A 24,012-nucleotide genomic window follows, 5' to 3' on the forward strand; every position below is an offset into this window, starting at 1 on the left:
TAATTTATACATGAAATTCAAAAAATCTAGCAAAGCTGCACGTGTAACAAATACTACAATTTAAAAATCATGTACATTACATTACATTCATAATACATATTATTGTTTAAATATAATTTTCTGTTTACAAATAATTTCTAATGCCGCAATCGCAGAACAATCTAAGTACATGAAAAAAAAATGGGAGGAAAAAAAAGATGAATGTATATGGTCCTCAAAGTCTTTGTGACACATTTGAAGGACGTAATCTGCACGTGGATAACAAATAGATCATGTTGACAGGTATTTATATTTGAATATAATATTGGTGTCTACATTTAATTTTTATCAAATTATGTTAGCATACTAAGTTCATTAGCTTCTGAAACGGGCATGCTAAAAGAATATAGAAGCCATTAAATATCGTTATAGCATATATCTGCCCATATATACAAAAAAAATCACATAGTGGCAACATATATATTCTTAGAAAAAATGTTACGTAAAATGTTACGTGGTTTTAGAGGTGGAACTTAGAAGTGTGGAACACAATTAGGTAATGTTGTGTAAGTTCATAAAACAAAAATGCAATTGTCCATCATAGGTTCTAAGTTGAATTGAAGTCTCTACGGCATGGTAAACATAGTCACAAAGAATAATTGTTTCCTCTAAATTTGACGAAGAAAGATAGTAATTGCCCCCTCCATTCCATAGACATAAAATATAATAATAATAATAATAATAAGTAAAAACTTCTACTAAATTAGCAATCTGTAAGAGGTGGACTTTCCTTAAATACAACAGACACCTTAAAGGGTCTTGACCATAATAATTAAAATAAAAAAGACGTGAATACTAATCATTAATGTTTTCCTAATGTTCACAATTTTACAGTATTACAAAGATTTTTTTCCCCGACTTCTAAATGTACATGCTGAAATGGCAATATGCAAGGTACATCCTTGAATGACACCCAAATCTTATAGAGCAACTTTAGATACGGGAATGAGACCCAGAGATAACTTGATTATTAGGCCAAGAAATCAGAGGGAACAAAACATTTGCAACACTCCACAGTGATGCAAGTTTTGCAATGTGACGGGCATGTTGACTGAAGGAATTTTGTGCTTCACCATATTCTTCTTGTAAAATATGAGTAGGGCAGCGTGGCCTAAAATTTGCTTCCCATCTGAATACGCATACTTCCAAGTACCTCAAGGTGCAGAAAATGCACCAATCCTTCAAAGAGTAACTGACAAACAGTTTGAGCACATGCACAATAAACTCAGTTTGGCTAGAAAAAGAAAAGATGACATACTATTAAGATATGAAAGTGATGTCGGAACCCCATAACAAAGCAGGGACGGAAGAGATAGAATGTTCACCTAATCCATCACACAATAATTTATGTCTATATTACAATGTTATTTCAGGAACATTTGCTCTCCGGGATAAATTCTCCTGCCTATGCCTTGAAATGCATTCAGTATAGCGTGACAATACTGTATGTATATAACAAATAACTAAATCTATCTAAATGTAATTAAAAATACAAATAACATGCTTGTGAACATCATATGCGGAAGAGCTATTTACGCGTATGCTCGCTGGGGCAACGATTCCAAAGTCCCACTACTTCCGTTAAATCGTAACATTTCCATCAAAGATCGACGCCCACGATAATGTATCCCCCTCCTTGATATCTCCAGAGAGCATCTTCTCAGCCATGTTGTCCTCTAAAAGCCTCATTATTGCTCTCTCTTAGAGGTCTTACTCCATAGCTCGGTCTGTATCCTTCATCAACAACTCGTCTCTAAATTTGTGCAGAGCACGAAGCTCTATTTCCTTGGCCTTTAGCCTCTCAAATACCTCCTTCAACATTATATTTGCAATATCCTTGACTTCCAACCGTTAACTGCTGGAAGACAATCATCTCGCCTAACTTTGTTGGAACTCTCGGTCTAAAGTAATCGCTTCAATTCCTCGGTAACCGGGCTCTTTATCCGGTTGTAGGCTGCTGTCCTTCTCATCATAGTCGAGATCGAATCCAATACGACGGCCTCCTTTTTCAATTACAATGCTACCAACATTGGAGGTCATTATCGTTAAGCGTATTTTTAAAATCAACGGTCGACCCTTGCTATCGTCAACCTCCCATCTTCTAGAATCGGAAGCATCATATTGAAGACATCGGGTGAGCCTTCTCTATCTTGTCAAAGAGGACCACAAAGATATAGGGGCAAATAACGCTTTTTAGTAAAGTGACCACCCTCTCGGTGTAGGCGACATAACCCGGTGGTGAACCAATCGGCTTGGAGACGGTATGCCTCTCCATAAACTCACTCATATCAAAAGCTGGATCATGGCTTCCTCGGAACCAAAGTAATAGGTAGCCAGGCGTTTTCGCCGACTCCGACTTTTCAACACCGGTTGGACTGAAAATATGAAACTTCGCGATAGGCGATTTGGATTCTTCACCCCAACACGGGCTCGGCAGATGGCACGGCTAATAGCTTTGATGACTTCATCATCGACCAATGATTCTTCGGTGGAGTGTGTCTTCCATCTTGAGGAGTTTATCGGACTCATCACTTGATACTTTGTCAACTTGGATTCCAGTCCATGAAGACACAATATCTTTGTATGTTAACCACATCGCGAACCATTCCTGTTGGGTTGTAGTTCAAAGGGCCATAAATGTAGACCGGTCTTATTGAAGTCCGGTTCACATCTCTCGATGTAGTAAGTTTTCGTGTCAAGCTTTCCTTTGTGCATACTCTTTGGATCTCGCATCAACCTATCATCTGATCCACACAAGTTAGAAGAAGATCTAAGGATCGAAACTTCCGAGAATATAACTAATTGCTTTCGGTTCAATCGCTTTCATGAGAGATAAAAGCCAAGGGTTTTGTCAACTATGAGTTTCGAACGGTAAAATAATGTCACGAAAGCATGTCTTACGCCACGATTGCATCCGAAAGGGACAACCTGTGATCGTTAAGGGATATTTCCCTAACGTAAAGGACTAAAGGCTCTTGATTGTATCTATTGAAAGCTGAAAATATGGGCTTCAACCTTTTCAACAGACCAAATAGACTCCCAATATTCTTTGAAGACCTCGCAGCTCATATTTAAGATTTTGAGGGAAACATTAATGGGCTTAAATTAATTGGCCGATGAAACGGTCCGTCTTTGCTTCATACTCAAGAACACCATCTTATGATTCTTGTTTGAGTAAAGTTTCGTTACATAAACCAAATTATAGCTAAACAGAATCGAAAGCGGTGCATGATCATAACTCACCTCAACATGAGGCAACAGAGATCAGATTTGAGATATACACTGGCCGATGAACAATATATGTACACGAGATTGTACAGAATCAGTTATTAGTGCATATACTTAAGACTTCTTTGGTTGACAATTAGAGATTAAGTAGATCAAATGTTGTCCAATCACAAAGGTGAAAAGGCTATTGGGATTTAGGATCTTACTGTTCAAGTTTTGGTAGCGCATCCAGTATTGGTTCTACTTCCTCTGCCTCTCGTCCTAAATTCCAAAAGTTATTAATTGAAAATGGGAAAGAAATGAATTCTTATTGAAATGTAGTAAATGCCTCCTTGAAAGCCATGGAAATGAGCATATTATCAATAAAAGGTTACAGGCATTACCATTGATATCATATACAACACGGGCTCGGCGGATGGCACGGCTAATAGCTTTGACAGCTTCATCCTGACCAATGATTCTTTAATCCAACCAATGATTGAAATTCCTAGGACTGAAATACAACAGTTAATACAATTGAAAAAAAAGTAATCTAGCCTCTTCCGTATGGAGAAGATGCATAGCCTAAAGGAGGAGCAGAGGATATTCTTACCATGGCTGCATCAAATGCATACAGTTTCTCCCCAGTGGAAATATGAATTGTTTTGGGACCAACTTTTCCCTTCAAGAACTTATTCACAAGGCGAATGTTGGCAAAAGTACCCCTTACCATCACCTCGTCATTACCACAATGACTTCCATAGGAATTGAAGTCTCTCCTATCAACCCCACGTTCCATGAGGTGCCATTACTTTGGACTATCTTTGTGGATGCTACCAGCAGGTGAAATGGGATCAGTTGTAATACTATCCCCAAAGTTAAGCAAGCAGTAGGCATCCTTTACTTCATGTGGGCCAGGAGGAGACATGGACATGCCCTTGAAATAAGGAGGCTCGTGTATATAAGTTGACGTTGGATCCTAGGAATAGAGTTTGCCTGATGGAACAGACAGTTGATTCCACATTGAATTGCCTTTGGTGATTGCTTCATACATACCCTTAAACATGTCTGGCAACACGCTGGATTGCACAACCTGCAAAACCCCAAAAATGGAATTAAGAAATAAAAATAAAATGCTTGAATCGGGAGCTTAAGATTTCTTACGCCCTGCTAGGTTAATGTGAAATACTGCAGAGGCAAAATCTTGGTTTGTTATGATGGGATAATGGGTCTGGGTGTCTTTCCAAAGCATACCCTACAAAATGAGAGCACGGTAACAATAGAATTCCGTCAAAAACTTTGCGGAGGGGCTTCTGCCTACTAAATTCTATTATTTTCTGATGGAAACCATGTACAATGACATAAGCAGACCATTAATTTGGCAAAACCATTTCAGAATTTAATCTGCAATCTTTTGCATCTCACCAAGCAAGCCTAAAAAGTGGAAACAATGGAATATCTTACATCTGCGACTTCTTCATTCGATGGCCATATATCCCTGAAAAATATATCTTTCCCGTTTTTGCTTACAAAAGTCCATACAACATTTTTGAAACTATTTTAAGCATCTCGAAAAAAAAATGATCATCAGCATTCTAATGCAATTGATACCTTAACCAAATGAGTTTATTTAAGGTGAGTTCAAAGTTATGGAATGTGTTTTAAGTTGTTGAATTCAATTTTTTTGAATTGACATCATATAAAGAAGAATGGTAGTGAAATCCTACATTGTAAGAGACTTCAAATATAAAGAAGCACGTGCAGTAAGAAAGTTTTGCATTGCTTTTATTCAACAATATTGCAATCCCATTGCATTTACAATAAGAAATAAAAAAAACTAAGAATGTTACAACAATGAATTCTTTATGTGAACCAAGAGTAGATTACCTTAGATATATAGCTAAAACATTTCTATAAACAAAATCCGATGAGAACAGAGAAAGTGAAATGAATCAAACCTTTGCAAGCAGGCCTCTAAACTATTAATTCTATGGAGTCCTCTTTTGCATGCTGGTAATCCACATACACATCTATTTATCTTTTCTATCAATATTTTGAGATTGGGCCCCTTGCAAAGAGATTAGAGACAAAATGGTTAATAAAATGAGACGTAACATCAAACTCAAAAACATTGGAATGATATATGAGAAAAAACAAAGGTATGTTAAGAGATGAATTTACATGAACTGTGGGCAATAAGATCAAAATTCTCAGTAGACAATCTTCATGGTAGACTATAAAAGTGATGGTCAGAATTCACTCACCCAATTCGCATCCATCTGTTAAAGAAAAAACTGATTTTATTGATTTCAAGGAGAGTGGCTTTTTCGTGGATTTGCAAGCAAAGAGTTGGGAAAAAGTTTCAAATCTAGGAGCCGAGCTCTCTTTTCTTTGTAAATTACTCTATTAGGCTAAATAGAATGGCAGAAAGCGAACAACAAACTCGTTATCTAGCTTCTATTTGTATACATTGGATTACTTTCATAGATAACAGAAATGGCTTACTTAGCTGATGAATATTCAAAAGTCACACCCTCACTACAAATAATCACTTGAAGAATATAACTGTGCAGTATTAAGAATTAAGATTCAACTATGACGTTAGTGCGAGTTTCATATTCGCTTCGTACCTTTCTTTGGAGAAACCATGTAGCCACCAGCAGTGCGATGGAATTTCCTGTGCATCCAGTTGAAGTTTTGTTGCACAACTGGAATTTTCAAAGAACATTACATCCTTTAGAATAGAAAATCGCACTGAGGAGAAGTACCAAAGAACTATAAAGGAAATAATCTAAACCGTCTCTCTTCACATACCAGCAGTGCGATCAAATCTCTAGCTAAAGCAGAAAAAAGGATGTTGATCATGCGTGTCCAATCAAAATCAAAAAGAGGTTTTCCTTCAACGCACTACAAATCAACAGAATATGAGAAGAAAACTATGGAAATAGAAACTAAATGTATCAGAGAGCCTCAAAGAGTTACCTGCGCAATCCAATCTCCCAGAGAGTAGACTACGCCACTTATCATCATTTTAGCTAAAACAGGATTTTCTCTTAAAGCTTCTTCATAAGCAGTCCAGTTGTACAGTGGTGCATATCTTGTTGTCTCTGGAGAAAATATGATTTTTTTTTTTATTTTGTTATTTTTACTGTTGGCAAAAGAAAGTGAGAGAGAGAGAGACGGAGATTGAGAGGGAGACGGAATGTGAAAGGACTATATGTATTTATGGTAATTAAAGACACGTAATTAATATTAAGTGGACAAATGGTACAATCAGGGAACCAAGAGCAACAGAGCCAAAGTCAGATGCATGAGTCTTTTTCAATGATGTGAAACCATTGGAAGATACGTAATTTCCTTCTTTAAAAAAAAATTCCAAAACATATCAAACTCATAGAGTACCCAAGGACTATTAAAATCAATTTAGCTCAACCAACAAAACAATTCTTCAAAGGGGCTTTTGTATTTGAGAAAACAAACAAATCTTTTTCCAAACAAAATTTGAGTGAATAGTAAAGTTTGCGACCATATATTATTTCCCATCGATCCCTATATAGTTTCTATCTAAGGTCACATAAAGCTAGGTTCTTATAGAAATTTACTTTGAATATGGAATTTTTTTCTGATGAACGTTAAAACGGCTAAATAGCTTATTGAAACAAAACAGGACTAAAGTTAGTGTACCTCAGTTTTCCTATAATAGGAGTAAATGTCTTTAATGTATTCAACAACGGCAAGTGGATAATTCGAATCACAGCTGTCTATATCAATAATGGGATCTGGCGATACGTCCTCCATTTCAACCTCCTCCTACAATAATCCCAAGAAGGTGTAAGATCATCAGTTAAAATTTTTAAAACCCGTTTCACAGAGCTGTCTTAGTTAATCAACAACATAGATAGTACATACAATCTCAACTTCTGTGAGTTTTGTGAACATCGGCAAAGGCAAGTCATTAGCTGCCTTGTACTCATCCACATCTATGATAGTATAGTCTTCCGGTAGTATCGACAGTTTTGGTTTTTTAGCTTCCTGTAATACAAAACAATCTCATTAAAAGATTTTCATGACAGTCGATTGAGTTCTCTGCTCCATTGGAATGGCAATCTCTTTCAGTTGTAGCTCTCACCTATTGTTACGTCTAATAAAGGCTCATTGTAGATTCCCATCGATGCCGGATGATCCATTCCCATACGGTTGGTACCCACTTTTGCGGTTAACTCAAACGATACCCCGTGACCAATGACAATGTCATCATTTTGGGACCCATTGTCTAAGTTTGCAAGTGATGCAACCTCCGAAATCTGATTCTCCGGATGGAAATTGTCTCCGGAAGGTGGTGTCCGCGGGATCCGGTCATTGTCACCAAATCACGGGTTTAAAACGCGTTTAAAACCCGAGATATTGCCAAAGCGTCTGGTTCCGGTTTAAAACCCGGTTTTTCAACAAAATGCGTTTTAAACGCGTTTAAAACCCGTTTTAAACGATTTAAACCCGTTTTAAACGTTTTTAAGCGTTTAAAACCGAGATTTTGAAAATCTCCCGTTTAAACTTTTTTTTTTTTTTTTTAAAAGAAAATGCTAGAAAAGAAAAAGGGTTTTGGAGTTTACCTTTTGAAGAGTGGGTTAGATTGACTTATTGAGACCGTTCTATTTTGCTTTAGACTATTAATAATTAATTAAAAATTTTAAAGTTATTAACTTATTTGTAGTACTTAATTATGCCATTATGGTTGGTAATTAGTAGTATCTTATTTTGAATAGTGTTTTGGCACTGAATCTAAAACTTCTAGTATTTGGATGAGTAATGATAATTTGATACTTTCATGTATTTGAATTTTCTTTCATTTGTATTATTATTATTTTTATTTTATGTGTCTATTTTTTTTCCCCACTTTTATAGAAAATCAAACTCCTTATCTATTATATTATTTATCATCGGTTTTTACCGTTTCTTTTACATTATTATCATTATTATATCGTTTAAACCCGCTTTTACCGTTTTAAACCCGTTTTTTTATGCTCCACGTTTTTTTACGCTTTTTTTTCGTTTTTTTTCCGAGACGTTCCGTTTAAAACACGAACTAAGTTTTTTTCAAGTATACCGTTTTAAACCCGTACCGTACTTGGTGACAATGGATCTGGTGTTATGGAACCAGAACCTTGATGTGGCCCCCAATTGCGTGTAGAGAACCCATCAATACTCGAGCTTAGGAGGTTCTCCAAGTCTTTAAACTTCGAGAAAAAGATGTCGGTGAAGTGAACTCATTATCCGGAAAGGAGAAGAAGTGCCTGAATTAGAGATCACTAAACTGGGTGATAAGGTGGCCAACCGGGCTTCACGGATACAGATAATAGGACTGGAATTCATAGTGAGAAGGTGGAAATTTTCGATTTGGCTACACTATTTATGCAACTTGCATCCAGCGAGGATGTTAGTAGTCGAGCAAATGGCACCTCGAGAACGGGCTTGAAGGTGTTGTCGATGCAAAGGTTCCGACGGGGGAGTAAAGGGAGCAGTGGATGGTTCAGTGGTGAAGGTTGAGAAAACAGGTGGAGAAACTAACCGGGTCTCGTCGCGATAAGGCCCAATGGCAAAGATGGAATTGGGGACCGGGGAATAGACATTTGCAGATAGAGAAGTGAAGGATAAGAATCCTGGCCGGTGTCCGGGTAGCGTATGGGGTTCTGGCCCGGAAGGAATGAAGCAGGGAAGAGGGAGGAGCGGGAAGGGTAATACAACAAGATGGCGGATGGGCTGAATTTCCGGTGGAAGCCCCCCGGTTCGATACTGCAGGTTCGGGGACTAAGGCGTAATGGCCAATTCGCTTCCTATTTCTATGAGATCCAAAACACAAATACCCACTCCAAATGAATCCCCCCCATCTTCTTTTCTGCAATGTGCCCCAAGATCTGATTACATATGTAAGCTTGTAAAGAGAAATTTCAGTAAGCTAGCACATACTTTACGTAGATATATAAATCTTGAAAATGAATATTTAAAAAAAAAGAAAAGAAGATATCAAGAAAAGGTAGACTTGCACCAAATCATCCAAAGAAAGGTTAAAGTTGAAGCAAGTAATCTAAATGAAGGCTGAATCCTACACCCCCGTGCTAGCCACATGCAAGAAACTAATAAGTCTAGTAACAATTTATATTTACAGTAACAAAACGGGGCAGATCAAAAGCATATATAATTGAGCATGTTGAACGACCTCAACGGCAGAATTTAGTTCTCATGACTGAGATATGAAATAACTTACAGCTATACAACTAAGTTACTTGAAAATCTTCTGATGTATTTTGAACATAGGAAAAAAAGAAAAAACCAAAACACCAACTTAATTTCCTTTTAAACAACCGATGCTAGAACGAAACTAACATTCCTACCAAAGTAGCGAAATAGTTGCAGATCCTCGAATCAGTAGTTTCCAATATGTGAAATTCTTGAATTGGTTAAATGAAATTTTGTGTGTTCGCTACAAAATTGTAAGAAAGTAAAAGATGAAAAGAATGGACAATCACGATTCATTCACTCTTTGGACTATGAAGATGCTGTTCACAACATTTTTTTATCACTTCACTACTATTTGCACTATATTGTATAAAACCGACCCTGACAACAACGCCCGAGGAGTCTATTACTTTATAAAGCTCACCCCAAATACGTTTACTTTGCCCCTTCTCAAACATTGTATGCCTAACCCGGTCCTTTAAACCATCTTCTTAACCTCCTTCTACAATTTGATTAGCTAAGATCTTCTCGTCGAAAGCATCTACACAATCAAAAAGTACACATCACGAACATACATCAACATAAAAAATGCTGGGTTCTTCATTCGGCAGTAGAAAGACAATTAGAAGCAAGGAGAAAAGTCAGTTTTAGACTATGTGCGAGTTCAAATCCCTCGATTGAGAGTTTGAGTTTTTCCCAAATGCCTTCGGTATAGAGTATTTTGGATAAGCCCTTGGATGTGGCTGTCGGATAAAAGCTTTTCAAGAAGACAACGTTCTAGGACATGGTAATAGAAAAAATTAACGAAAATCTTATTACTTTTAGTTTCTATTGCCTGCGAACTTACTGAGCGGTTGTTTTTTTTTTTTTTTTTTTTTTTTTTTTTAACGGTGATGGGAAGAGAGACTGCATGTTGGGTAAGAACTAAATAAAAATGTGAAATAGGAGAAGAAGAAGAACTTACCTATTATCTTACACCGAACAATTTTTTTTCCTTCACAATGCGTTGTTTTGGGCAAAACGGTGCGACTGTTCTGAAAGAAACTTTAGTTGATAAGAAACTGGAGGTTAAGTGATTAGAGGTTTTTTTTAATTTAAGAGATAGAGAAGAGAAGGCTGTTGATCCCAAGTATTTCAAGAGGGGCAAGAGATAAAACGATTTTTTTTATCTACTGTTTGCAAAAAAAAAAAAGGTGGGATACGTAGAGATTGAGAGGGAGACGAAAAGTGATTGGATTAGTATATTTATGGTAATTTAAGTCTTAATTTATGACTAATAAATATAGGCGTACAATTCATATAGTCATATAGTGCGTGCATTTGGTTTTCAACCTGAATTTACACAAAACTCCTTTGTGAGTGTGTTATAACTTAAGGGTATAAATGGAAATAAAAGTTGAAATGACGGAATAGTCCTTTTTAAAGGCATTGAATATTTTTTTTTAATATCTAATCAAGGGTATTTACTGGTAGATAAAAGGTTGGTCTAATTTAAAAGGTCAGGTTAATTATAGTGTACTTTACTAATAGAGACTAATAAATATAGGCGTACAATTCATATAGTCATATAGTGTGTGCATTTGGTTTTCAACCTGAATTTACACAAAACTCCTTTGTGAGTGTGTTATAACTTAAGGGTATAAATGGAAATAAAAGTTGAAATGACGGAATAGTCCTTTTTAAAGGCATTGAATATTTTTTTTTAATATCTAATCAAGGGTATTTACTGGTAGATAAAAGGTTGGTCTAATTTAAAAGGTCAGGTTAATTATAGTGTACTTTACTAATAGAGATAGGAATTAATGATCGTGCAACACAAATACACCCGGTTAAAGTGATAATTAAACGAGGATTTTTAATTGCTGTCTTGGAGAAATTAGGCTGTGTTTGATAGCCCCATTTGCCACCGCAAATGCAAATAAATGGCACTATTCACTTGTTTGCCACTGTTTGATGTGTTTTTTGAGTCACGGCAATTTTTTTTTAAATTTGCAACAAGTTGTCATTTGCCATAATTTTGGTGGCAAAATTTATTCTAGGAGGAGCTGAGTAAATTTTGCAACGAGAAATTTGTACACAAATTTGCAACCAAAATAAGTGGATTTGCCACCCAAAAAAAAGAGCCCTACACAAAAAAAGAAAAGAAAAAACACTCTCAAACACTGGAGCTCAACCAGGTTGGTCTTCTTCCCATTTTCTCTCAATCCCTCTTTCTACTCTCATTAGTTTCTCTCCTATTTGCCATTAACCTCTTCTTCTCTCACACTCTCATTAATTTCTCTCCTCGCACAGTTGTGTATCGATTTGGAGACAAGCAACATAATCATCGACTTGCACAACTCGACTGAGGAGGATTGTTCATCTCTTTCTCTCTCTCATGTGTGTGCATGTTAATTTTATCCTCTCATTGATTTTGATTGGCTTGGCAGCCTTGGCTTGATTAATCCACCACAAAAGAACTTCCATTTATACCTTTCAATATCTGAGTTGAAAGTTAAAATTGAATAAACCAATAATAAGTCCAGAGTCCCCCATGTAGAAATGAAAAATAGATCGTAAAATATATCTAACAACACCATTTTGCTTTCGAACTTTGTTATCTAGGTTCCAAACTGCATATTTGACACCATTTAGATAGCGGGCTTTATTTCAAAACAGCCTTTGTCGGCTTCCCTTTCATAACTATATTATTTTATCATCTTGAAATATGCTAGAAATATGAGTGCTGAGTGCTGAGTGCTGAGTGGTGTAGTGTGTAGTGAGTGGTGAAGTGTGTGTGTGTGTGTTGCTTCTGCTGAGTGGTGAAGTGTGTGTGTGTGTGTAGTGTGTGGTGTAGTGTAGTGTGGTGGTGGTGAGTGGTGCAGTGTCGAGTGTGCAGAGAGTGTGGAGTGCAGAGAGTGTGTGCTGAGTGGTAGAGAGTCTGTTGTGTGCTGAGTGCTGAGAGTGTGTAGAGTGCTGAGTGTGATGAGTGTGCAGAGTGTGATGTGTGCTGAGTGTGCAGAGTGTGGTGAGTGTATTTGTGGTTTTGTGTGTGTGAGTGTGAGTGTGAGGGTGGTGAGTGTGTTTTGTGATGTTGCGTGTGTGTAAGTGTGGTGGTGGTGTGGTGAGTGTGTGCTGGTGGTGGTAGTGTGGTGAGTGTGAATTTGTAGTGTTGTGGTAATGCGGTGAGTACATGCTGGTGGTGGCAGGTGGTTTAGTGGTGTAATGACTAGTGTGTGTGGATTAGTGTGGGCTTGATGTGGTGTCACCGGGTTTGTTGTAATTTGGGTGGTGTGTATGGTGTGTGGTAGTGCAGGTGGATTGTTGTTCTTCGCTTCTGCTGGCCGGTGATGGTGGTTCGTGCTAGCATTCTTGGTGATGGTGGTTCAGTCTTCTTTGTTGTTGATGGTGGTTCCAGGTACTGCTGCTGCTGGTGATGGTGGTTCCAAGTGCTGCTGCTGCTGCTGCTACAGCTGATCCAGATTTCTTGCAAGTACCTGGGAGGGGTATATCAGCTTCTTCTTCGGGCTCCAACATAAACTGAGTGCAAGATAGCTACCTTTAATTTTTTGGTCTAATAATTATGAGATCATATAATTCTTGGAAGTCTTATTAATTTCCATTTGTAATTCAATATAGTACAGAAAGTGCTAAACCCATTTGTCATTTTCTTGAGATTCTTCAAGTAGAGAACACTGATTGACGTTCTTTAAAATTCATTTCTATTGTAACATCCCGAGCTTTTGCAAGCATCTATTGACTCCACTCAGAGAACATGTCATTTTACATTATTTTCGTTACAATTGCTTTTTGGAACTGTTGCACTTAAATTGGATAATTCAGTAACAACTCAAAGAAAAATATGTCACATTCTCAAGTGCTTTAGCTCTATGCCTTCCAACATGCATAGCCAGATTCGTGTCTTGAACATGCCACACAAGACATACACTAGAGGGACCGAATCATCAAATGTAGGCTTCAACCAAATTGAGATTTTGGTACATTTTATGTTTTTGTGGCAAGTTTTTATACTTTTTTTTTAGTGTTCTATAAGTGAACTCATATACAAATAAAATAAATTTACAAATTAAAGTAGTTATAATTTTTAAATCTTAAATATTTTAAAAGCACAAAAAATGAAAAATTTGCCGTGACAAATTTGGACAATCAAACAGCAGCAAATGGTTGCAAATCAGGACAAATGATATTTACCACAGTATCATCAAACAGTGGCAAATTAATTAAATTTGCCACAAGTTATTTGCAATTGTCACATAGCAAATTTGCCAGTGACAAATGGTGACAAAATTTGCATTTGCCACAGCTCCTATCAAATATAGCCTAATTTTTTTTTTCGATAAAAAGGAGAAATGAACCCTTGAAGACAGGGCTTCGAGGGCCCTAGGCGAATTCCGAATGAGGACATATATGTAAAAAAAAAAAATACACACATCTCAATTTGACAGGGGAAATGTAATTGTCTTTTTTGCAAAAATAATACTTAATTTAAAGTTAGAAAATATATATAATATAAGCATTGTGGATAGTTTTGTCAATCTTAAATCTTGAGTACCCTATAAATAAAATAATTGTAAAAATAATTACTACTAAATGACTTGTCAACTTGGTTATTGGTCTGACTTTATTACATGTAGTCATGTAGACATGTTCCATGTAGCAAAAAGTATAGAAGTAAGCGTTCTATTTATTGGTCTGGACTTGGCGTGGGTGAGGGATCTCTTTTGGACCTAAAAAAGTAGTGAAAAATATTCAGTATAATTAAAACGGGCTTTGAGTGGGATTAGAGTATTAGACATATAATGATAGTTGGATCTGGACAAGACAAGAGGACTGAGGGCCTTTTTTGGGGCCAAAAGCTTGTGCCCCAGCTAGCTGTCCTCAGGGCTGACACTACTTGAAGAGGGTCTGAACTATTTGTATGGCTATTTTCAATTTATGGACACTTTAGATAACAGGGTAGAAGTGTTGAGCATAGTTTCAGCTCTTAGTCCACCATTTGTTGGATGTGTTGGCTGTTTGAGAACTAAGACGAAAAGCTCGTAGTAGAACGGGTCTTTTAGGTTTTGGTCCTCTTAAATAATGGATATTTGGATTTTGGTCCTCACTCCTCACTAATCAACTTATTAGGTTTTGGTCTTTCTAAATAGTCTTGACTAATAAGTTGATTGTTTGTAGGTTGTTAGTCAAAATGATTTAGGAGGACCAAAGCCTAATCAGTCGATTAGTGCGAACCAAGCCTCAAATACCAATTATTTAGGAAGACAAAAACCTAAAAAATGATAAATTATATTTGAAAGTTGTTCTTTTCTTCATTTATTTTCGGCTAGATTACAAGAGAATATATGTGTATATATAAGAAAATGTCATTTGTTGAGTGCAATAGTGAATTCTTACATTGCTTACCTTAGTGATCATGGTGAATGCTGAACGCCTATTACTTTTAAGACGTTATGCAATTGAAAGTCTTGTCTTTATTCCACCTTGTGAGTAACTTCATATGTGTTCCATAACTTAAATGTCATATTTATATCCCTTAACTGACCTCTTCAGTTGTAGCACTTATATATATCTAAAGTTGTATTAGGGAGAGTTCATTGATTGGCTAGTCTACCAGCCTGGCCTACTTAAATATTTATCGAAGGCATTACATGTCTACTTGCATTGGGATGACTGTCTGGAAGTTAATGATTCAATCTAAAGAAATTAATGATAAAAATAGTTTTCTATAATTGAAACAACTTTACTAATAAGATCAGGGTTTGTACTAGCTACAAAATACACACATTCAGTTATTATAAATGATTAACAACTTCACCGTAAATCGTGGTTATTAACTTATTCATAGTACTAACTATCAAACCACGTCTTTCCTACTGCATACCACACTTTCAGTTGAGAGACATAAATGTGACAGATAAGTTATGGAACATATATAAAGTTACTCACAAGGTAGAATCAGGACGAGGCTTTCAGTTGTATGTTATTTTAAAAGTAATAGGTGTTCAACATTCACCATAATCACTAAGATAAGCAATGTAAGAACTCATTGATGTACTGAGTAAGAGAAGTTTTCTTATATACACCCTTCTCATGTAATCTAGCCGAAAATAAATGGAGACAAAAACAACTTTCAAGTATAATTAATCATTTTTTAGGTTTTGGTTATCACAAATAATTAGTATTTGGGATTTGATCTGCACTAATTGATTTATTAGGTTTTGGTCCTCCAAATCATTTTGACTAACAACCTGCAAATAATCAACTTGGTTGACTGTTAGTCAATACGATTTAGGAAGACCAAAACATAATAAGTCGATTAGTGACTGTTAGTCAAGATGATTTAGAAAACCAAAACCTAATAAGTCAATTAGTAAGGACCAAACTCCGAATACCTATTATTTAGAAATACCAACCCCTGAAAAAATCATAGTAGAAAAAGCAGAGGTCCTATTCCTATGTGTGCAATCACACGGCTATGATCCCGAACGATGCCCTGATAATATGAAAATAGACAAGTTGGCTTGTAAACAAATGAGATTAGAAAAAACAATGGCCAATACTGTAGTGTAAATCAAGATGCTAATATTGAACCGAACAAAAGGAATCGTCACATACTGTAGTTCTTTTCACCTAGTTATGAAAAGCAACATTGCCAATTCCATAGATAACAATTCGGCATTGTATCGTACAACATCGAATATTTCATATAACAAAACGGTGCAATCAAATTTGTGGAACATGGATCGTGAAAACTGACAAGTTTAATATTGTATTTGTTTTTTCGTTCATACGCATCAATTTTCAATAAATCTCTGATTTCTTTATCCAAAAAAAAAAAAAAAAACGCTGATTTTCTGGATAAGTATTAATATATGAAAAAAAAAAATAGATTCAGTACTTCTGATTTACACCCCACCCCGGTATGAGTGGCTATGATTATATACGCCTTGCGCACAGAAGATTTAGCCATAATATATATAAGCAAATCAAAGTTTTTGCTTTACAGCTTTGAAAGAGATGGAAAAAAAGGGATAGAAATGAGTAGTAGAAGGGTGGTGGGCCTGCTCTAGGTGAACCATAGCCATGTCGCAGTTTAAATATAGAAGAAACAATTCATTTACTTGTAAAGTTGTAATACACGGCCACCTTCCCAGGTGAACGATAGTCATAGGGTTCTAAAGAAGCAGTATGCTTGTGAGTTGTGACCACAGGGGTTGGTAAATGGTAATCATACTGTGAGAAACTGAGAATACAAATAGGCTCCACAAGCCCAAATTTTCATCGGCTTGGGCTTGGTTGTCACTATTTGGCCGTTGGGATTCAGATGGGACTCTGTTTGTTCTTCGAAATAATTAAGTAAATGTCTTACGTTGGATGATGAATTTTCAGCCGTTACGTATTCAGAGGGAAGTAAGGCAACTCAATACAAAAAACACAGCAAACGCAACCAATGTATCGCACATAATTCGTGCTTACAATTTACTACTATGTCCACATAGGAAATATTCATTTGGCAAGGGTATTTGTCCATTGCATAGAGATTAGCACATCATAGAAGGTTTAGCATTGAAGAGATTCCTGTCGTTCGAACCGAACCAGACAATGGTGCTGTAGTTCCAAAAGTGTGGAGAGTCCAACAAAATGTGGAGGCCCAGCCCAAACTTGAATCCAGCCCAGTCCATTGTCAGTAGGGTCTACTAAAACAAATTTCTATCTAATAAAACATAACGGTGTGGGCCTCCTACACTCACCTATTTATCCTTTGATCTAAAATATGACTTGACAAATTTAAAGGATGGTAGAGAGTGGACAGGTTATTAAGAAGCAACAAGAATAGTGGATCAAGAAGTAACAAAAATCAACAAAAGCTATTGTATGGGCTCGGGACATGCTGAGCTGGAATTTAAATTGGGTCGGATAGGCTGGGTTTTGAAATAGTGTCGTATGACACGAGCATACACTAGTATCTATATAATAAAGAAAGATGGTGTTGGACATCCAACACCATCCTCTAACTTTTAGATCTAACTTATGAGGTGGCAAATCTTAGAGCTTAGGGCATCACCAATGCAGGCCCTCAAAATAGAGGGCCACATCACCATTTTAAAGGTTAGGTTGAAGGAGAGACTTTGGTATGAAGGACCTCTAAATCATGTGGAACCTTTATAATCAAAATTAAAATCCCAAGGCAATGAACAATCTGGTTTTCAATGGACTAGTGGCAAAGTTTGTGACCAGAATAATCTCTCCGGGGTGGGGCGGTGTGGGTTCGACTCTTAGCAAGAACATTTTTTTTTATTTCTACAATTCGGGGTTTGAGTCTGGGTTCGAGTCCCGTGGGTTTTCGAACCCTGAAGTTACCCATTCTAGGAACACCTTTTTAGGTTTTTACCCATTGAAATGTTTTTTAGACGATTTCTTTTTAAGTCGCTAAACGGACCCGGCCCTCAATAAATGTGATAGAAATAGAGACGGTTTAAAGGATGATAACTATAGAGGGCCATATAGAGCTTGCATTGGAAGCCCATTTTCGTATTGTTCCTTTATATTTGAAGATAGAGGGCCATATAAAGGTCCCATTGGTGATGCCCTTATGAGGTGTGGCTTGTTTAATAGTGTGGAATAAGAGTGTTGTATAATTCTTGAAGTCAACAAATGCGGTTGGATTTTTAGTGGACTTCGGTTGGGTTTTTTTGTCAGGTTTTCAATGGGTTTTGATTGGAGTTTTTTTAATCGGGCTTCGGTTGGAGTTTTTTTTAGTAGGGGAGGATGCGCGCCGTATGACCAAGAGGATCGATATCAAGGCCGCTGAGGGCGGATCTTGCGGGCCGAAAGTGAATATCAGTATTACAAAGGGCGGATCTTGCCGTCGGAGCTGAATACACGTGTATCTGTACCATACGGCACGGGTAAATACTAGTATAAAGTAAAACAGAGTGATGCTAACAAATAATCATGCTTTCAGTGCTGCCCTTGATTTCTGGTACTCTGGTCTGGTACTAAAAGCGTACTACTCATTTCCTCACCAACTCCATTTTTGTACTTCACCACTTCACCATACGCAATCGTCTACCAATTCCTCACGCCGTTAAACACAGACTTGGATTCGGAACGGGTGCACCCATAGTCCCAACTCCCATGTCCCATACACAAAATTTCGGAATTTCTGAAAACAGAATATCTGATACATCTCGTAAAATGCCAATAAGTTTCAATTTAGAATTGATATTTCGGTATCGAGCGCCGATATTTTGTACGATATATTAGTTGTGGGAGTTGGGAATTTTGGGACTATATATATATATATATATATAAATCAATTTTAGACGTCGTACTATCTCCAAAATGCCATGTGAGTTACGTTATGAACTGGTGAGGGTATCTGTTATATATAAATAGGAGTACACAAAACAGGTTCAAGTCAAACCGAGGGAAATTGAGAGAGAAACAACTTTCCTACAACATTATCAGGTCAGTCCACGGCGAAATTCACATGTCTTTTATTTGGTGTTTACGATATATTTAAATTTGTATATATGACATAATATTGGTGTGTATGGCTCAGTAACAGATGGATAAGGAACAAAAATTGGAGTGGGACGAGGCACAAAAGATTGTCATAAGTGAGGACCTTGTTGATGCAGCCAGAAAACAGCTGAAGTTTTTAGCCACTGTGGATAAAAACCGGGGCCTCTATGATGGCCCAGTTTTAGAACGGGCTATTTATAGGTACAAAACATGCTGGCTTCCTTTGCTTGCCAAGTCTGAAATTGCAGATGGACCATTGGTTGTTCCACTTGATTGTGAATGGATTTGGCACTGCCACAGGCTCAACCCGGTACGATTTTTTTTTTTGTCATTTTGTTTCAAGGTTGTCACTAAACTTTAATGTTGACTGGGTTTTTTTTAATGTAGTTACGGTACAAGGCCGATTGCGAGGAATTTTATGGAAAGATTCTTGACAACAAGCATGTTGTATCCAGTGTTGAAGGGGGTTCTAAGAAGGAGACTGAAGAAATTTGGAACAGGCTATACCCTGCAGAACCATATGAGCTTTACTTGTCAGACACTATCTTGGAAAATCTTTCGGAATGTACCAGTTATGATTTTGTTTTGGCTGTTAAGAGGCAGAGCCCTTTCTTTTACCAGGCAAGGAGACCATTTACTATTCATCTACTGTATTGAAATTGAAAATTTCATATTTTATCTATTTAACTCAACAACATCACCAGCTACTGTACTTAGCCTTATTATTTATTTGAAATATAGGTGTCCAGGCCCATCATGAACGAGGATGTATTTCTCGAAGAGGCTGTGGCCAGATACAAAGGATTTCTTCATATGATAAAAAGAAATAAGGAAAGGTCCATTAAACGCTTTTGTGTTCCGACTTACGATATCGATGTTATCTGGCACTCTCACCAGCTTCACCCTGTTTCTTACTGCAAGGACCTGGTTGAGGTCTTGGGACAGATATTGGAGCATGATGACACAGATTCTGACAGAACAAAAGGACAGAAGCTGGATACTGGATTTTCTGGAACTACTATGCAGTGGGAAAACACATTTGGTTCTAGGTATTGGAGAGCCGGGGGAATGTATAGGGGTGTTGCTCCATCTCCCGTGACAGTCATTCCTCAATTGTCGAAAATTGAGAGCAGGACAGTAGTTTCATCCACTGAGTCTCAAAAACTACTTCAGCTTCCCAAGATGAAAGCTGTAGAGGTATCTCTTAAATAACTCATAGCACCCTTTTTTCTTATGCTTGTGTGTTCCAACTGTTTGGTACGTGGCTTACTTATCTGCCAGTCAGTGTTCCCAACTTCATCATGATCTGTGCGTAAGGAACCAACGTCTTTCCCTGGACGACCTTGGTTTTGTAGAAAATATGAATATTTCTATGGTCTCTTAGGCCATCTAGTTGGTCTTTAAGACATCTATTATGTCTGTATGGAAATAATGATCTCATTCTTATTGTATGGAAATAACTTCTTTGTAAGCTTGGGTTTTGGTTTACGAGTACCTACTTAGTTTGAAAATTTGTCACATTGCATCTTGAAAAAGAATGGAGAGTGCTTTGTGAAACCAATATTTTATTCATCAATACTCTAAGAGGAAATTAGACACGGTATCAACCATTATCATATACATGTTCTCAGTAGTATGTTATTTCTTTCAATGGTTTACCGTATGGCCATAAATATTGTCAATAAGTCACATAATACAGTATCTCGATTGATCAAGAATCTTCAATATACATAAAAAAATAAATAAGATCATGACATCATAGTGAAGGAAATAATCTTCAGTATCTCGATTACTTCTAAGACATGTGCCTAAAACAGTTCTACTATAGTTAGATTACATTCTTGACATCATAGTGAAGGAAATAATCTCAATGCAACTCGAGTCGATTGCTTTTCCCAGGAAATTTGCTTTTGGGCAGTAGTAAAGAGTTTTTTTTTACTTTCACGGTCTTTCTGCGTTTTTTTAGATGATTGCAAAATTCTGCAATTTTTTACCATAGTGGTTAAATTTCTGCTTTTAGATGTTTAGATTGATCTCCGTTTCTCCTTTCTTTTTTAGGTTTTTTTGGAGATTGTGGGAGTAAAAAATTTACCAGAAGGACGCAACGGCAGCCTCTTTGTCTTTTTTAGTAAGAAAAATCCTGATGCTTTCTTCGATCAGAGGAGAAGACTAAGTATTTTGTCTGAATCTAGGGAAAAGCAGGTAGCTTCTTTCCAATGTGAGCCCACTGGGGAGCTATTCTTTGAACTTATGTGCCATTCGTCTTCCAATTTACCGATATCAAGGCCAGCCAAAATTTTGGGGACAACAACCATGTCTCTTTCCCAGATGCTAGATCCTGTATCCAAGTTTTCAGTTGAGAGCTGGTTTGAGTTGGTTTCCTGTTCTGGCACCCCGGAGTTGATGCCCATCTGCTTGCGAATTGCTGCTTCTGTCACTCCTCCAGCACCAGCTCCCCACGAGCTTCACATGGTCCGATCCCGCCCATTTTTAAGTAGTTCCTGCTTTTTTCCAGTTCATGGTAAGAGTTGGACATCTGTCGTAGATCAAGCTGGCAATGAGATCATCAACATCCAGTTGAGGTATAAACATCCCAACCGACATTTCTGGTAACCATTTATTCCATGCATGTCCTTGTAGTCTATCTAACTGGTTAGCATTGGTTCTGACTTCTGAGATTCATAGCTGAAGCTGAATACCTTAATGCAAGTATTTCTTGAAACCATTTATTTGAATTCTGGATAGGCTAGGGTTTTCCTATCAAACCATATGTGTAACATTGATATCTTTAGTATCCTCACTGAAGCTAGATTACACTTAAATTTCTCTGAAGGGAATCAAAAGCTTTTGACCAACGCTCTGTGATTTGACTTAATCAACAGTTTATAAGTTATATTCGAAATTGTTTGTAGCATATTGATGTTTTCTCTAGTTGTATGGAGATCTATATCCACTCGTAGAAGTCTCATTATAACTGTTCTTTAAATTCCTGGACTAATAGGTTGGACTTGGTGATCTGTGAGTTTCAGGGACTCAAAGAACATAGTGGCAGGAAACAACCTAAAAGCAAAGAAAGAGGTTATTGGCATAGTAGGATATTCTGATGAAACACGTGTGCTAGCAGAATTTTCCGAAAGAGGGTGGTGTCTGATGAATTTTAATTGGTCCTCTCAGCTTCAGAAGAAATCGAGAGATGATTGCCATTTCTTCGAGCTCAGAGGTAACCACATGGTAAGCGTTTAACTAGCACAATCTTATACGATTGCTTCATTTTTTTCCTCTTTTTTGGTAAGGATTATTTTTCCTTTTCTGTGCTTTTTAATTATGTCATTTGTTTTTTTAAATTCAATTTCCTTGGTAACTGGTATTGGGAAGATATGGCACATTCAGTCAGTATTTCAGATGGGTCAATGGGGCATGCTGCCTGATTTTTAATATCGGAAACCGAATTTACCCAGACTATGGTTTGTGTTATAAAGAGATTTTTTGGATTTATTTACAATCTAAAGTTGGCGTACAGTTTCATCCGCAAAGTGATTTGGGAATGAAAATCCCTGATGTTCCATCCAATGGGAGTGTCAGATTGGATCTTCGGATACTTGATGATGAATTACACTAAATTCATTTACTTTGCTTCCAGGTACTTCTTTTTCCTGGTAGAAAACTGGATTATGAACCCAAGTATTGCCAAACTCAAAAAAATGAAGGTGACTTTATGACAGCCGTCGAGTTCTCCAAAAGCGATCCATATGGCAAAGCAATAGCATTGTTTAACTTGAAATCTGGAGTTCTCAAGGTATATCTCTTTCAAGACTTTGTCAACACATATGTACTAAGTGAACTTACCATACTTAACAATCTTTAACTTCCATGAATAGGTTGATGAAGACTGGTTTGCACTATCTGCTATCACACTAGCTTTTATCCTTTCTGACATTTGGAGAAAGGAGGGTAGCAGTGCTTTCATTTCAGCTAGAAAAAATTCAAAGGTTGTTAGTTTAACTGAAAGTGCTGATGTAGAAAGCGGAAAAATTCAGGGCACTTTCTTGGAGAAGGATGAGTTAGCTGAAAAGGGAAGCCTAGTGTTGGCAGAAAAGGGAGAGAATAAAAAATGTGGAGATATGGTAAAGAATGATGTATCTAGTTTGTGTGGTGGTGGTAGCTGTTCCAGTGGCTACGGGAATGTGGTAAAGAACAATGCATCTAGTTTGTGCTATGGGAATGTGGTGCAGAATGATATATCTAGTTTTTGTGGTGGAGGTAGCTGCGCCGATGGCTACGGAAATGTGAAGAAGAATGATGCATCTAGTGTGTGTGGTGGTGGTAGCTGTGCCAGTGGCTATGGGAATGTGGTGAAGAGTGAGATTTGTGATGGCTGTGAAACTATTGTAAAGGGTGGAGGCTGCGGCGGAGACTGTGGTGGAGGCTGTGGCGGTGGCTGTGGGAATATGGTAAAGAGTGGAGGCTGCGGTGGAGGCTGTGGCGGTGGCTGTGGGAATATGGTAAAGAGTGGAGGCTGCGGTGGAGGCTGTGGTGGAGGTGCCGGCTGTGGAAATATGGTAAGGAGTGGTGGAGGGCGGTAGTGGCGACAATCTTGCAAGCGATAGCAATGAGGGGTGGCATTCTGTCATTCACGCATGAGCGAGGGTGGCATTATGAAGTTCTGATGCAGTGATGCTTCAGTTGATATAATGTAAATGTATGTATGGGATGATTAAAGAAAATGCAATTATATGTGGCTTCCTATATATATATCCCATATATATATATATATATATATATATATATATATATATATATATATATATATATATATATATATATATATGTATATGTGAAATTGTGCAACCAAGTACTCGTTAATTGTAATAATACTATAAATTTTCTATTTTGATATATATACAAATGTTGGTGTGTGCTGTTTTTACTTCAAATCTTCATTTTATGATACCTGGATATGAAGTTGTCGCTTAAAAATATTACAAGGGAAACGACTGGTTTCAA

At 37.2% G+C, this 24,012-nt stretch overlaps 1 protein-coding gene, 1 long non-coding RNA gene and 2 pseudogenes across 5 annotated transcripts; 1 reads left to right on the plus strand and 3 right to left on the minus strand.

The window, feature by feature from the left end:
* Positions 1–3,470: 3,470 nt before the first annotated feature.
* On the minus strand, positions 3,471–5,276 carry LOC147502115 (aconitate hydratase, cytoplasmic-like; annotated as a pseudogene). Its single transcript, XR_015220898.1, has 4 exons — positions 5,273–5,276; positions 3,860–4,395; positions 3,651–3,760; positions 3,471–3,528 (listed from the first exon to the last, which is right to left on the minus strand). The product of XR_015220898.1 is annotated as an aconitate hydratase, cytoplasmic-like (transcript).
* Positions 4,215–7,367, minus strand: LOC147502116 (uncharacterized). Of its 2 annotated transcripts, XR_015219931.1 has the most exons (8): positions 7,156–7,367; positions 6,931–7,056; positions 6,229–6,353; positions 6,061–6,153; positions 5,877–5,954; positions 5,428–5,525; positions 5,205–5,314; positions 4,215–4,339 (listed from the first exon to the last, which is right to left on the minus strand). It is a non-coding gene; the product is annotated as an uncharacterized LOC147502116 (long non-coding RNA). The 2 variants fall into 2 exon arrangements; XR_015219930.1 differs by having other exon boundaries at positions 5,205–5,525.
* Positions 7,368–8,475: 1,108 nt separating this feature from the next.
* On the minus strand, positions 8,476–12,996 carry LOC147502117 (uncharacterized protein At1g76660-like; annotated as a pseudogene).
* A 5,815-nt stretch (positions 12,997–18,811) lies between these two features.
* LOC147502118 (DNA-binding protein, putative (duplicated DUF1399)) lies at positions 18,812–23,756 on the plus strand. Of its 2 annotated transcripts, none has more exons than XM_086607074.1 (8): positions 18,812–18,951; positions 19,046–19,318; positions 19,396–19,629; positions 19,750–20,205; positions 21,067–21,590; positions 22,038–22,239; positions 22,649–22,804; positions 22,887–23,756. In XM_086607074.1, exons 2-8 carry the CDS (start codon positions 19,052–19,054, stop codon positions 23,589–23,591), a joined length of 2,544 nt encoding a protein of 847 aa, XP_086463200.1. In that variant the 5' UTR covers positions 18,812–18,951; positions 19,046–19,051; the 3' UTR covers positions 23,592–23,756. The 2 variants fall into 2 exon arrangements, with proteins under 2 accessions (XP_086463200.1, XP_086463201.1); XM_086607075.1 differs by having other exon boundaries at positions 19,052–19,318.
* Positions 23,757–24,012: the final 256 nt, after the last annotated feature.

Source organism: Coptis chinensis, chromosome 4 (assembly GCF_015680905.1).
Source record: "Coptis chinensis isolate HL-2020 chromosome 4, ASM1568090v1, whole genome shotgun sequence".
NCBI classification, from domain to species: domain Eukaryota; kingdom Viridiplantae; phylum Streptophyta; class Magnoliopsida; order Ranunculales; family Ranunculaceae; genus Coptis; species Coptis chinensis.

What these genes read in the sequence shown, in the direction of transcription:
- LOC147502118 (XM_086607074.1), top strand. Translation starts at nt 19,052, where the DNA reads ATGGATAAGGAACAAAAATTGGAGTGGGACGAGGCACAAAAGATTGTC. An exon ending in AGAGCCCTTTCTTTTACCAG is followed by an intron (nt 19,630 to 19,749) that starts GCAAGGAGACCA and finishes TTTGAAATATAG; the next exon opens with GTGTCCAGGCCCATCATGAA. An exon ending in TGAAATCTGGAGTTCTCAAG is followed by an intron (nt 22,805 to 22,886) that starts GTATATCTCTTT and finishes TTCCATGAATAG; the next exon opens with GTTGATGAAGACTGGTTTGC.